The sequence below is a fragment of the Rhagoletis pomonella genome, unplaced genomic scaffold (genome assembly GCF_013731165.1).
Source record: "Rhagoletis pomonella isolate Grant_MI unplaced genomic scaffold, Rhpom_1.0 Rhpom_scaffold_00005, whole genome shotgun sequence".
Taxonomy (NCBI): Eukaryota; Metazoa; Arthropoda; class Insecta; order Diptera; family Tephritidae; genus Rhagoletis; species Rhagoletis pomonella.
In genome coordinates, this window is record NW_023458559.1 from 46,618,800 (window position 1) to 46,634,199 (window position 15,400).

Consider the following 15,400-nt stretch of genomic DNA (forward strand, 5'->3'; position numbering starts at 1 on the left):
TTTTAAACAAGATTTCAGCTTTGACTTTAAAATTTTGATTCATTGTCAGCGTTAAGGCAAGTATGTGAAATTAAAGCTTAACTTTCCCGTTGTACAGTAATTTTTACATTTCCATTTTGTGAAATGTCTTTTTGTTGTTGTTGTTTTTACTGGTTAAAAGAAAAAAATGTCCGCCAGTTCTGCCATCAACTACAAACAATCAATCAATCAATCAATCAAACATTTAACCAATCACATCACCAATCACGTTAAGCGAACGTAAATGGCGATTATATGTATAATGCACTTAAGAGACTTACAATTAATTTATGTAGTAGGTACATACTAACACAGATAAGCATGTATCTGTGTTTATATGATATAAATACATATTAAAATTAGATTTCAAGTGTTTAAATTTTTACTAATACATACATTGTTAAATTGCAGTATTTTTTATAATTATGCATTTTTGTTTATTATTTATTTTTGTGTGTGTTAGTGTATTATTAAATAAATTGTTTGAAAATAAAAATGTATTCATAATATTTAAAAGGTGTCCTTACTATTACTGCAAAATTGCTCTCTGGGTTCAAAGCGATATGTGTTCTTTGGGCGCTTGAGTTGCACTCTTTCATTGGATATCTACATACGTCATTTTGGGATTTGGGAATGCGGCTGACTAAAGTGCTACTATTTTATTGACAATTTTAAATGTAAATTTCTTTTGTAATTTTGCAACTTAAAACTATAATTAAAGTGTATGGGGTTTTCTTTTATTAAATAGTGCACGATTAGTGTCTTTTTGCTGCTCTTTTTCTCTTCTTTTTTTTGTCAATTAAAGGTAATAAAGCGTATGCGAGACACATAAACCTTAGAAGGTCACGTCTCCAACAGTTTTTTTGACCACAAAAATCAACAAGTAGCATAAGATGAAGTATATTTATAAATAATCGTACATATATTTATTTTTTAATTTTTTTTATTTTTTATTCTGTGTTAATAAGTATAAAAATGCATAAGGTTTTGTTTTTATACCGTTACAACATATGCTTGTAGTTGTATAAATTCTTGCTATTTTACTACTTGTATATAAATATTAAAAAGTAATCATAAGAAAAGAATATTTTGCTTTTACATATAAGAATTTATACATAAAACTAAAACTTTTACATAAGTATAATTATATTTAGTAGCGTAGATTTTCTAGACTACGCTCAATTTACCGTTGAAATAAGCTCCAGAACTTGTAGCTGGATACGCGTTTTGCCAGCGCTGAGGCTGCGCTTGTATTCGCACTGGCAGGTATTGGCGATGCCGATTTGCGATTGTTGATTAGCTTCGAGCGCATTTGTTCCTGCAGAAGCTCTTGCATATCCATCTATGACGAACAGAAAAAAAGTAGGGTTGGAATTTGTGTTAGTGAATAATACATTTCCAAAACGTGTTAGTTTTTTAAACAAAATCTAAAAAAAAAGATAGGAATACGTCTAGTGTCATAGTTATAAGCACACCACATATTGACAAGTTTCGAACTACAAAACTGTATACTCAAAATCTAATTATAAAGCTCGAAATTTTTACGAAAGTTTGTTGAATGTTTTTTTTTTTATATATAGCACAACGTGTTTGTTAAAAAATAAACTGTAATTACAAAAAAATAATAATCAAAGTTGAAAAACACAAAAATGAATTATATTTAAAAAATTGTCGAGTTTGAGGCCGTATTTACTGAAAAATTGTTATGAAAAAAAAGAAAAAAATTACAAATGGTAAAAGTTATAGATGCCATTTCGGAGATCAGCCCAGCCGAAATCGCTGGTTCGAATTCCAGTGAACTCGATGAAGAAGTCTGATGAGGTGATCTCCGAAATAGCGGCTATAACTTCTACCATTTGTAAACTGTTTTTATTTTCCATAATAATTTATCAATTAAAAGTGCCCCAAGCTCAAAAAAATGTTTGAACATGATTTCTTTTTAGGCCAAAAAATTGAAAAAAAAAATTTTTGTCAATACACCACTATCTAGTAGAAACCACACAATTCTCAATTTTAAACTTTGTACAAAAATTATGAAAATTCATAAATTTTCCTAGTTATTCAGAATTTTTAGAAAAATTTGTATAATATAGTGCCAGTTTGAAGTTCCTAAAAGATCCCGCTGATTTTTTGCAGTTTTTTTTCGTTGAAGTGCTATGCTTTTTCTTCCATATAAAAACTTGAAGAGCATACTTTGTATTGCCTAAACAGTAAAACCGTGGTGCGAATTGGCAATCCTACATGCGGTGATCTCTTTTCCATCAAACACTATGAATATAGATAAGGAGGATGTGTCGAATCTACTCTCTCCATCTAATTTGGGAAGTTACGTGTTTCCTCGCTCATTGGATGGTTTGCAGTCAGGCGACAATTCGAATGCATTTTAGCGGAGCCTCAAGGATAAATGTTCACCTGTGGTAGTAATGGTCGATTCGTCACATTATAGGACGTTTCTGTGGCGAATCGTTTTTATCTTATTTTTAATTCGGTTAGCGAAAAATTTTTGGCTCAGTACAAAACTGAATGTGAAATTCAACCCCAAATGCGTCGACGGATCAGAATATTGCCGACGAGTACAATGCAACTAGTCACAAGCTCGAATTTTGAACACCGAATTGATCGCTCCGAAAAGGCCTATACCACACCACAAAGTCGGGCCCTAAAAAATAATCTAGCCATTACATTAAAAAAATAGTCATTAAGTTCATTTTCACTTGGCATTTTTTTAAATGGCATACATTTTTTGTCATTTCAATGCCTAGTGGAAATTCGGCATTATTCTTTAAGATTTTTTCTTGTTAAAATTTGGATTTTTTTAATAAAAAAGAAAATATCTTGGGAAAATTACCTGATGTTATTGTTGTTGTACCTGATCTGAAAGAATGGTATACAGATCCATAATTTACGACCCAATATTAAGTTTACGTGTTCCAGTGTTTTTTTAAAAACTTGTAATTTTTCCAACAGTGATATCTGATAAAGGGCTCAGTCGGTAGTCACGCCCTTTAACTAAGTTGTTTGTCATCGAAATGCAAGGAAACGAGAGAGCAGAGAAATTGACCGAGACAAGTCTGCCAGTACACAAACTAATTAAGGGGAGAAGTCAAATGCGTTTTACGGACCCGAAGAGTAGAAAATGATGAGTATCGGGCTCATTATTGTGAATATGCTAAGAACTAAGAAGAAAGTTTTGCAGATATTTGCCCTTCCTAAATGGAGACAAGGGCAAAGTATTTAGAGTTGCAGAAACTGTAATAGAGTTTCAGTCGTTGGGGAAACTATGCAATGAAAGACTGCACTTTTATTTTAGACGGCCTTCTAGTCTGATTTTTAAGACCACAAAATAATGGCGGCCGCTGTGGTGTATTAGTTAGCGTGCGCGCTACCATTTCGCAGACCTGGTTCGAGCCCAGTGTCCGACCACATCAAAAAAATAAAATAAAACAAAATAAGTGTTTTCTAATAGCGGTCGCCCTTCGGCAAGCAATGGCAAACCTCCACGTGTATTCTGTCATGAAAAAACAACTTCTCATAAAATTTGCATCCTAATGAAAACAAAATCTACTTTCAGTGCACCCTGCCCTAGGTTTCGTTGTGTCCTTGCGTAAAATGTTCAAATTTTCAAATTTTCAAACAACCTTCCGAAATACCGAAATGGGGTCATTTGGGTTTAAGAGCTGAACAAATTCTACTTCTTAGTCCTTTTCAACTTGCTCAGAGGCCGTAAAATGTCTTTAAAGTTCTAGCTATTAACCCCGCACTTGTACCTTTTTAACGAAACTACTTTCTAATTCTCCGATTTGTATTTAAGAAATATCCATCTGACTAACCTGCCACTGTTCCAGCTGTTGCGACAACTCCACCTTTTGTTGTATAGACTCGAGCAGCTGGCTATTGGCTTGCATTAAGTCAATACGCGTCTTAGCCAAATCAATTTCAGCTTTTGTGCGTCGCTCATTCGCTGCATCACGTTCTGTTTGTGCTTTGGTCAACAATTCGTCGCGATCGCTGTTGTCCATTAGATCGCCACGCGCCTGATCGCGCTCTTCTTTGACATTATGTAACTCCACGTCGGTGACGGTGAGCTAGTTGAACAGAAAATAGGTCATTAATATTTTAGAAATGCCACTTTCAATTCTCTGTTTTACCTTCGCCTCCAACTGCTGTATCAATTGATGGCTACGCTTGATCTCATCCTCTTGCTCCAGTACAAGATTGCGCGTCTGATCGAGCATTTTCCTGAAGTTGCCTGCATCGAGATTTAGCAGTAGACGTGTAAGCTCATCGGACATAGCCGATAGCATGCCAGGACGAAATTCTATAGCCTCAGTATGACTGCCGCCTTCGGTGCGACTTGACGACGAAATCGTATTATCCATGGATTCCAAGTCCAGGGATATGTCTGAATTTAGACCTATAAAAGAGAGAGAGGGAGAACAGTTTTATACTTTTTGGTTTGGTACAAATATCTTAGACAATATATTTAAAACATATTCTTTTTCCGCCTACCTGAGTCATCATCATGCCCAATTTTCAACGAATCCACCAGTGATTTCAGCTGTATGTACACCGAACGCGCTTCAATGCATATTTGACTGGGCTTACCATCCGAAAAACTTGAGTCATCTTCATCGCACTCCATTTCGAATTGCAAAGATTTTTTGCTATGTGAACTAGAGTTGGAATCCTGTAGTGATTCAAGAGGTTTACAAAAGCGTAATTTTTAGGGCATTTGCATGAGACTTACCGCTCCTATACGCTCGCTAAGCACATTATTCTCACGCTGAGATCTCTCAAGTGCTTGCAGTGTAGTCTATAAAATGAAATGTGAAAACAAAAGATTATACATACATATATCTAAAGCGTCTGAATACTTAGTACTTGTGTCGTTAAAAATCGATAACAGTTATCAAAAATTACCTCTAATTTTGTTTCCTGCTCTCGTGCGTGTCTCTCTAGCATGTGTATTCTATCAGAAGCCTCTTCAAGTGCCGACGTTAGCGACTCTTTTTCATCCTGTGCCTGCTGCAAACGTTTCTCCAAATCATGGCGTTTTTCTGTTGTGAGGTTCAACTCGGTTTTGATGGATTCCAGACTGTGGACGTGTTCCTGAAAAGTAAGGGAAGAAAATTGATTAAAGTCTTTGGAACTTTTATTCATTTTGATGCTAAATCTCGAGTGAGAAAGGTGTGAAGTCTTCAAAATTAGTTGAGAAGAGTTTTCCGAAAGGTTTCAGATGCAAAACATGTCGTTAATATAAGAGGTTACCTTAATCAAAAACTTCTGAAGGTAGCATAATAAGAATGAGTGAATTTGTATAGTTGACTGGTTATTTTTCTTAAGTAACTTTTGATTCCCAGACCACACTAAATGGCCCAGTTTCATCAGTGCGGTCCTTCTGGCAAATGTTAGCAGCCGTTCCCTCAATACTGAGCGTAAAGTTTTTTTTTGTTTTTGGATGCTTCACACAGGGTAGGAATATGATGTATTTGATGAATTTTCGTCATTCCTTTTAAACTTTTTTTGGAGACAAACTTTTTTCGGCATGGACCATTTTAAGTGTAATTTTTCGTTGTCACGATGATGGCAGTTTGTTCCAGAACACTACGGCAGGCCCGTCAAGGGGGGGGGGGGGGAATCAACAACAATTAAAGTTTGAAAGAATTTTTTTCATTTTGAAAGAAAGCAATGCGCATGCTTCAATAGCCATGCTTTTCATTATAGAAACAAATATTTTTCCATATTTCTGCGAGAAACTGCTCCTTTATTATAGGCTTTTATCATAAATATATCCATATTCGTGCTGATTTTTTCTGACCCTATATAATGTATTAAAGAACCCCTAAATGGATACTCTCAATTGTTAAATTTGGGTTAAATATCCGAGCCTTCTAAAAAATCAATTTAATAATCAAACAGGAATCGACGAGTGACCTCTACCGCATCTCCAGCCACAAAGATTTCACATAACTCATTGCGCATATTTTGAAAACGGAGATCATAGTCCGGTTAGTGAGAAGTAGAAAATTCGCTTTTGACAACTCGATGAGCTCGACATTTCTGTCAGAAAAAGGCTCGTCCAGGTGTATACGAAACTCTACACTTGCAAGTTTAAAGAGTTTTTTGCCAATAAATATCAGAGAGAGAGCTACATATATTTGGCTAACTCTCTTATGGGTTGGAAACATTGTTAGATTTTTACCTGATCTCCGTAGCCGCTTGATTACAGGTCCTCAAAACCACTCGCAAAGAGCCAGATTCAATGCAAGGTCCACGAAACCATTCCTATGAGAGAATAAATGTTTTCTAAAGCGATTGTCTCTCAGTAGTACGATTTAAATTTGAAAGATCCCAAAGTCTTAATGAATCCAGTGATATTTAGCAACTTGGAACCGAAGCTTTTTAAAATAAAGTCTCCGCCGGCCCTTAAAATTTGTGAAAGGCTTTGAAGTCAGAAGCGAACAGCTTTTGAAACAATGGGATACAATGCGATACTGTTGATTAAATTGATTGTGTTGTTCCTTTACAGGATAAATGACGGTTCTTGATGCTTTGGAAGGATTTTATTGGAAAGTTCACACCTAGTCTTCAGATTATATCTGATAAAAATACTAATGAAAACAGATACATACAATTTTTCTCTTTAGAAAGTTCACATTTCGTAATTTTTTTCGGTTAAGTTTCCGAAATTTTTTACCAAACGTTTTCAAGCGACACGAATCTTACATTGATCGTACCACGCCCTCAAAATTTACCTGTAAAGCAATGTTTTTGCTCTGGGATTTGAGTTCCGGAAGGCATCTGCCAAATAGTTGGATAACCTATACTATAGCGTAATTTGGGGTTGAGCCTGAGTGAGCCTTGTGTTCTAATGGTGGTCCGGATGTCGCTGAATATAACGGCATATACTGCTAGGTACTTCAAGGGTTCAAAGCTTATAATACGTAAGCTGAAGTTTCAGCCGGACAAAACCGACAGTGATTGAGCCAACGAAACAAAAAACTTTAGGATATCGAAGGTAAATAAAGGCAATGTTTCGAGGATACGCATAATTTATTATGAGAATGCATTCAAATATTTAATATGTCCTTTTTTAATACCCAAAGCTCTTCTAACAATCGTATTAATTACTTTAATCTGTTTCTCACCTGCAAACTGGTGTTCCTATAATTGTACTGATCCTTTAATTCCTGTATCTGCGACATTAATTTCAGTTCGGTGGCGCGCGCTTCCTGTATCTGTTCAGTGAGGCGCGTGTTCTGATGTGTCAACTCATCGATTAGTATAGTCTTCTCCTTTTCCGCTTGACGTATTGCATTCTCTTGTGCCTGTAATTTATCTTTGAGTTCATTGAGATCAGATTGTAATTCGAGAACACGTTGATCGCTCTCCTCTTCGGCAATGGCGAGCTTTTGACGTAAAACATGTTTTTCTTGTTCCAATTTCTGAAAGTGAGAAAAAAATGCATACATACATAGATACGTAAGTAATTGTTTGTATATTAAGTGATGCTGTTTGGCAGCAATATTGATTTCAAGTAAAACAATTAGTTAATAATGTCTTAACTTATGAATCATTGATAAGTGTGAGGCAATGCTCTAGCATGGAGAATGACTGTTTGTGAAGCGAGTCACCTTAGGCGAGTTTAAAACAGAGGTATGTACATATACAGATGCATATGTCTATTTACATATGTATGTATATAATTAAAGTTATTTATGTACTTAATAAAAGCGCAAATGCTAAATAGAAATCTTCAAATAAGTTCCACTGCGACCATCTTCGCTCAAACACTTGGTCATATCCCCAACACTCCATAGCGCTTAGTGGCACCACAGTCTTTGTAATATGAGCATCAGTTTCAGTAAAAGTTCAGCTCTTAAACAATGGCGAAAATAATACTTAATGACAAAAGACAAAAGCATGTTTTTCATATAATAACTTGCACTTGTTCATCTGCCGCACAAGGTTACCAACGCCTTCAGCAGTACGTACCCCACCATATATTATAATCGTGTATAATTAAAAAAAAAAACTTCATGAAAGCCAGCGATGTGGTTTTTCTTTTTTTTTTGTACACCGACGTTCATGACTTCATATGAGAATTTTTGCATTTTTAATTATATAAATAATACATATGTACAAACAAATATTTTGTTGTTGTATAAAAGCGTGGCTGCAAACAGTGGGGCGGATATGTAGAAACGGAAATAGATGCTTGAGGTATGGTATTTTTCAAAAAAAAAAAAATGCTCACACACATAAAAAATTTAAATTTTTGGCAACTTTTTTGAGTATAATTAAATTTTTTCACGAAGTTAGGATTGTTGGAATGAACAGACATATGTATTTTCAGCGGTTGTGCGATTCAATGTCAATTTTTCTGTGGAAAAAAATTAATAAATACTAGCTGACCCGCAGAAAATTTATGACTTTTTTTTTTTTATATAAACATTTTGGTTCAACATTTTCATCAACAACTCTATGCTCTGTTTATGTTTTGTGGACGTTAGAAGGCATATCTTCCATTGCCGTCTTAAATAGAGTTGCCAACGAATAAATTTGAAGAACTTTTTCCTCCTCATTCTGTTCAATGGTGAAGCTATCCATGAATCTGTACAACATAGTTGGTGGCAAGTTCAAAAATAAGAAAATCGTTGGCGCACAGAAATCAAATACACATACATACCGTTAGTATAGTATGGAAAGGGCTTAACTCACATCGTCGCTGAAATGCAAAAAAGCCATAACTAACTACACTTTTTTTATTGTATAAAACGATGAAATGCATCATTATAAATCAAAAAATTATTTTTGGATTTTTAGTTAGTTACGGCGTTTTGTATTTCAGCGACGATGTGAGTTACGCCCTTTCCATACTATACTAACGGTTAGGGATGGCAGCGATTAATCGTTTGATTAAATTAATCGATTATCTTTATACAATTTACGATTGAATTGTATCGTAGTTTTGTGTTCCAATAATCGATTATTAATCGATTAATGGTAGAATAATCGTAAAAATATTTTGAAGTAATACGAATTCTGCAGCTGTCTAAAATTTCAAACAGCCGCAAGAATTGTTCAAGTTCAGAACATACAATGGCGTAAATAGTTGTGCATATAAGCCCATTGTAAATGCTACAAAACTAAGTGTGACAACGTTAAAGATCTTGCACACTCATTGATTTATCGGCGAACCAGTTGGTCAAATACTAGAAGTTGGTTGTAAATAAGCCGAATGTAGGCAATTTGGTCAACCTTGAGGAAATGAAAACTGTTTACCCAAAACTTTACAGACTTTCGAAAAAATACTGTTATTTAGTTGGTAGCTCGGTGCCTGCTGAGCGCCTTTTTTTTAAAGCCGGTGCTACAGCCACCAGGAAACGCAACCGCTTAACAACAAAATGCTAATTTTATTTAAGGCTAATTAACAAGAGAATTATAAATTTTTTATGGAAGCATGTTTTTGTGAATTTGTTCACTGTAAAAAATGCCTTTAAAAATTCAATTAAACGATTATTTCTCAATAATTGCACTTAATTTTTGACGTAGAATACGTCTTACCTTACTATATGGAGGCTATGCTGAAATGTTGTAGTTGTAATTTTTAGAGCTTCACGAAAACGCTTATTGCACGAGAACTAATGAAGCGATTTCAAAGAAAAGTATGTCATTTCAAAGATAAAATTCGAAACCTATCCACAGATATATTTCTGTAAGTAACCGATTCGGTGTCTGTCCTAGAAACAACGGTAAATATTGCCCTATTTTGGGGTCAACTTTGAGCCTTTAAAATGCTCAGCAGCTTATGATTTGCAGATATAACTTTCATTTTCGGGATATAGATTCTTTGGAGCAATAGAAATATTATCGTGTACAGATTTTATATAAATTCAACAAATATTGAGCATTTTAAGGCAAAAAATTGTTGAAAAAATTAGAAAATTTTTTTTATTACCAAAATGCTCGAAAACCGCTCGAATGATTTGGTTTCTTTAAAAAATTCAAGAGGTTTCCTTTCGTTTGGTATATGGGAAGTACTGGTTGATATCTTCTAAGTATGTTTATTTGATTCAAACATATGGGCATAAATGATTTTCCATACAAAATCACTTCGTCGTCGTTTTGCAAACACGTGCATGAGTTGGATGTGAGGAAGGAGATAAAAAGTATGTATGTATGCGTAAGTACATATTTCGACTTTTAATAAACAGAAGGCGCAATATTTACAACCTAATCGCAGCGTATGTACATATGTAAATACAAACATACGTACATATGTTGATTGCAGTTAATGTCGATTATATTATGTACATATGTCTATACATAATATATATGTACATACATATATGTATGAACACATGTATGCATGTATGTATGTATGATGTTTTTATCGACCTTGTTATCGGTTTTGTTATTGACTTTGTAATCGATTTGTTATCGATCTTGTAATTGATTTTTAGATAGATTTTGTTATCGATTTTGTAATCGATTTACTTATCGATTTTGTTATCGATATTTTTATCGACTTTGTTATCGATATTTTTATCGAATATAATTATCGATTTTGGTATCGATATTTTCATCGATTTTTTATCGATGTTTTTATCGAATTTGCTATCGATATTATTATCGCTTTTGTTTCGATATTTTTTTCTTATCTTATCGATATCGCTTTAGTTTTTGACTTGGATATGCTCTTAACCATACCACGTATTCTACGTTTAAATTTAGCGGCTGTATCTCCGATGCAGCCTGCAGGCCAAGACGAAGGCGCTGGACTGTTCCTTTTTTGGGTTGTTATTAATAATTTGATTAATTAATCGATTATTTAATTTTTTTGCCGTCCCTACTAACGATATATACTCGAAGCTGTTAATTAATTTGGATGCATTGCGCGTAACCGCAAAAGAAATGTAAGCGTCAAATGTTCTCATTTTTGATTTTTGATTCAAATTCCATCGTATCTTTTCCATATCCAGCAAATGTACATAAATGGGACCTAATGTACCATTTGACACGCAATACGTTTTAAGATCAGGAATTTCCAATACAAAATGTATGGAAAACAAAATTTTCCGGAATTTTCTATTTTTTGGTAAATTTTTCCAATTTTCTCGCCGCAAAAAGTTTCACTGGGTCGACACGAACACAACAAAAGAGATACCTCACATAGGACGGTCCGTTCTAGAGCTACGCTCGCTTTTACGGAAGCAACTTTTTTTTATTTATATAGACTAAAAATTTTATATAGTTAGCAACGCTTTTCAAAATTATTATTTTTGTATAGATAGAAGGCGTTTAAATGCCTATGATTCCGACAATTGATAACCTCCTCCATTTTTTGAAGTCGGTTAAAAATGAGCGTTTTCAAAAGGATTTTTTGTAACACATACACTAGGCGACAAATGAAAGTGTACACCTTGTTGTAATATAATATTCATTATTATTTTTATGAAAACCCTTTTTGCCTTAATTATTTATGGAAATATAGTTCATTCTATAATACACTCTATATCGATGGCTGAGTGGAAGATCGACCTATCTCGGCAGCCAGTTCAAAAACGCCCCATCTCAGAAAACTTTTCAAGAATGCCCTACTTCAGAATTTGTTTGAAAAACGCCCTATTTCAGAACTTTATTGAAAAACACACTATCTCAGAATTTGGTGGAATAACGCCCTATCTCAAACGAAAATACTTTGAAAATAAGCTGTGATAGGGCGTTTTTGAATCGGCAGCTGAGATAGGGCGTTCTTCAACTAAATTCAGAGATAGGGCGTTTTTCAATCAAATTCTGAAGTAGGGCGTTCTTGAAAAGTATTCTGAGATAGAGCGTTGTTCAAAAATTTTCTGAGATAGGGCGTTTTCGAACTGGTTGCCGAGATAGGTCGATCTTCCACTTCCATATAAAGTTCACAAAAATTCAAAAACTGTTTATCAAAATTTTCAACTTTTTATTCAAAATTTCTTAAAATTTTTTGAGTATGTAATTTTGTAGAACATTTAAGTTTGGTCAAACGAAGAGTAATTTTCAAACGGTTAACAAATCCTGCTGATTTTTGAGAATTTTTTTTTGAGACGGATATTTGCACTTTCTTCCATATAAGCATGAATTTTCTATGAAATAAAATGCGGGAGACCGTTAGCGACGAAATTTCAAAAACCAACGCCAGTTTTTATAAATTGCACTTGTTATATAAAAAACCGCAAAAGCAGTCATCAAAAAAAAACCGACCAAAACTGCCGAAATCTGTCCATTGCTGCATTAAATATTTTTTTCTTACCAAAACTTTTTCCAAATAATAAGTATAATATAAGAGTAAAAGAAAATGCTCAAAATCCCTTCGGTAGTTTTTATACAATAACATTTTGAAAAATAATCCCATTTCTATATTTAATAAATTCTGAGAAAAAAATTTGAAATTTTTATAAAAATTTCATGAACATTTTTAAATTTTCTGTGAAGTTTGAAACTTGTGTTTATTTGGTTTTTGTCAGACAATTAACTGTACTTTAATTGAAAAATAATGGAAATTAAATAAAAGAAAAATAACCCAGAAAAAAAGCGAAAAAGCATTTCGCCTATATTATTCAAAATTATATCTGAGCAAATCTACAGCATTTTTAAAGGCTTTCCATTTCATCCCACTGTAGTTGACGTCAACAAAATATTGGCACAAACTAGCTTAGTAAGCTTAGAAACTAAATTTACACTCTAGCCATGAGTGATGAGCTCAACATTGTTTTGAATAATTCACCAAAGAAAACTATACAAATTAAGACAATACATACTCGTAGTATGGTAAAAGAGACAAAGACGTTTGCAAGGCGAAAGCAAATTCACTTCAATACAATATAAAGCCATACCTAAGAGCCAAAGCATGCTATGTAAATTGCATCTACTGCTTGAAAGATCGTAGGACATTTTTGAACCGGCTCAGGTGTAATACATGTAACATACATATGTATGTATGTTTTAAATTTTTTTTTAATCAAATTAATGTTGTTATGGAATACATATAAGACCCTGTTGAATAGCGTCTGTAACCACTTCACGCTGGATCAAGTTTGGATTCCAGACCAACTAAATAGGCGGTCGATGAGTTGGCTAATTTGTTTTGTCTGTTGTCCAGAACTTTTGCTGAATGAAGGCGGAAGCCAGATTGAATGAGTCCGAAGCGGTGGCACTGGGTTGCTCTCTTGGAATAGTCCAAAGATATCAGAACTATGGCCTAACTAAAATACGACGAAGACCTTGGACCTGCTTATTAGATCAAGGATAGTGGTGTTTATAATTGAAGCAACCATCCCGAGGAACTGGCCCCTAGGAAAATATGCGACGAAAATAGGATTACTCAATAAAAGGATTATCCGCAGCTGCCAGTTAGAAAACAGCTAAGAAAGTGTCTAGCATTTTGTGTGTGAATGTTCAGAACTTTCGCATATTAGATATAAAACATTATGCAAACACCAAGTAACACAGGTTGCCATCCTATCAGGCGCTACCATAAGCGAAATCGTTAGATCCATTAAATAATCAAAATTGTTCGATTACAAAATATTCCCTGCAAGACGTGCATCGAAACGACGCAAAAAGGCATTAATTGTATCCCAGAGAGCTACTAGGGTGCACCAACCAACCTTTCCGAGGTGGTTTTTTCTAGATTCGCTAAAGAGTCGAGGGTCAGTCATCTTCATCTCCATCTTTATAATTTTCTTATAAAGCACCACATATTTCTATTTTCTTTCCCTGCTTCTTGAAATCCCAATTGAACATAATTATTTGATTTGAGCTTCACTCCACACTTCGTAAGGTTATGTAGCAAAGTTAAAATATGTATTACTTCTCCTCAAATTATCATGAAACTAAAAAAAAAAACTTATAAAACAGCGATGGAAGCCGTTTCCAGTCAGATCCGAAGATACTCGCTCGACAGACTCTAGTTAATTGCAAATGTAGATAAGTAATTGCGTTAGACTGCTCTTGCGAATTCTTTCTTATTTTTCTGTTCATTATGAAACTTATTCATTAATCTTTTCTCAATTCGTTTTGAAATTCAATTAGATTTACTACCTCCTATTCATTAGAAAATATGCAAAACGAGCAGACCAAAAGCTAATTAAAAGTCCACAAAAACAATTGACACTTGTTTTGAAAGAAAAGCAAAAGCAAAAGCAGAAAAAACCAAAACAAGAAATGCTTTTAACTCGTTTTGAAGATCGCCAAAAGTGGAAGGCAGGTTTTCGACCGGCGCGATCGGTAGACAACAGGATTACAGTGGATTAAATCATCGTCTTTAGAACAAAGTGGAGGAACGGATTTGTTAACCAACAGCTAAGATCGTGTCAGCAATATAAATACCTGCTCACAAAACCAAAAAAAAAAAAAAACATACAAATGACTCCAGCGAGTGAATATTAATGACTAATTCTTAATGTGCGATTGTATGTTTATGTTTGTTTATACGAGTTTGGATACACAAATTATCGATAGTTATGAATATTTAATAGTTGGCATGACACATTCGCCTTTCAATCACACAATTTGTCAATGAAGCTGCCAGTCGATGGCTAAAATCGCAAGCGAAATCGCACGAACTATGATGATGAATAAAGCGTTGAAAATTTATGGCAGAAATATCAAAAAACGAATGAAAAAATAAAAAAATTCATAAAACTATTATACATTTTCTGTTACTTGTTTTTCGCATTTTAATTATATATCTACATCTAAGCTTACATAGAAGCTATCGATGTCTTTTGGCAACTCGCTGGCAACAATTAACTATTCAGCGTTGAATAAATTTTTCAAAGTGAAACTTAAAAAATGTATGGTGAAGTGTGAGTCATTTGCAATCAATCAATTGTTTAAACAAATAGTTTTTACACATGTTTATTGCTCAAATTGTATACGTATTTAACATTTATTACGTTGAGAGCCAAGTTTGTGTGAATGATATACAGGTACACGCTACATGCGACGGTAAACATACATATGTATATACGACGCCAAAAATACCTATGTATGTAACTTCTTTTGCGCATAGTCGAAGTAACTGCGAATATCTATCTGAAGAAAAATGGTAAGCAAGTTATTTCTTTATTAACGCTAAATTCACGGGATCTACTGTACATTAGATCGTACCACCTTACAAGCAAACAAAAAAAGTTCCCCGTACTCCCCTGAGTCTAAAGTATTTTTGCAACGCAATTTCGGGGGGAAAAAAATTTGCCGCACTAGGGTCGCTTTTTTACATTTTTCGTGACATCCACATTAGGCAATAAAAAAAGTGGAAAATAGTTCTACAGCAATAATCAAACAAAATTCCTTGGCAATAGTTTGGACTGTAAATGACCAAGATATGACGGAAAATGTT

General features: G+C 34.1%; 1 protein-coding gene across 1 annotated transcript in view; it reads right to left on the bottom strand.

Annotated features, from left to right (window-relative positions):
* Nucleotides 1-127: 127 nt before the first annotated feature.
* Nucleotides 128-15,400, bottom strand: part of LOC118739065 (bicaudal D-related protein homolog) — a gene marked incomplete at its 3' end in the record, with an annotated part of 105,472 nt that continues 90,199 nt past the window's right edge. Inside the window, 7 exon segments of the mRNA XM_036470188.1 lie at nt 128-1,360; nt 3,849-4,103; nt 4,167-4,432; nt 4,528-4,705; nt 4,766-4,831; nt 4,939-5,127; nt 7,167-7,463. Of these exon segments, the coding sequence (XP_036326081.1) occupies nt 1,202-1,360; nt 3,849-4,103; nt 4,167-4,432; nt 4,528-4,705; nt 4,766-4,831; nt 4,939-5,127; nt 7,167-7,463 (1,410 nt within the window).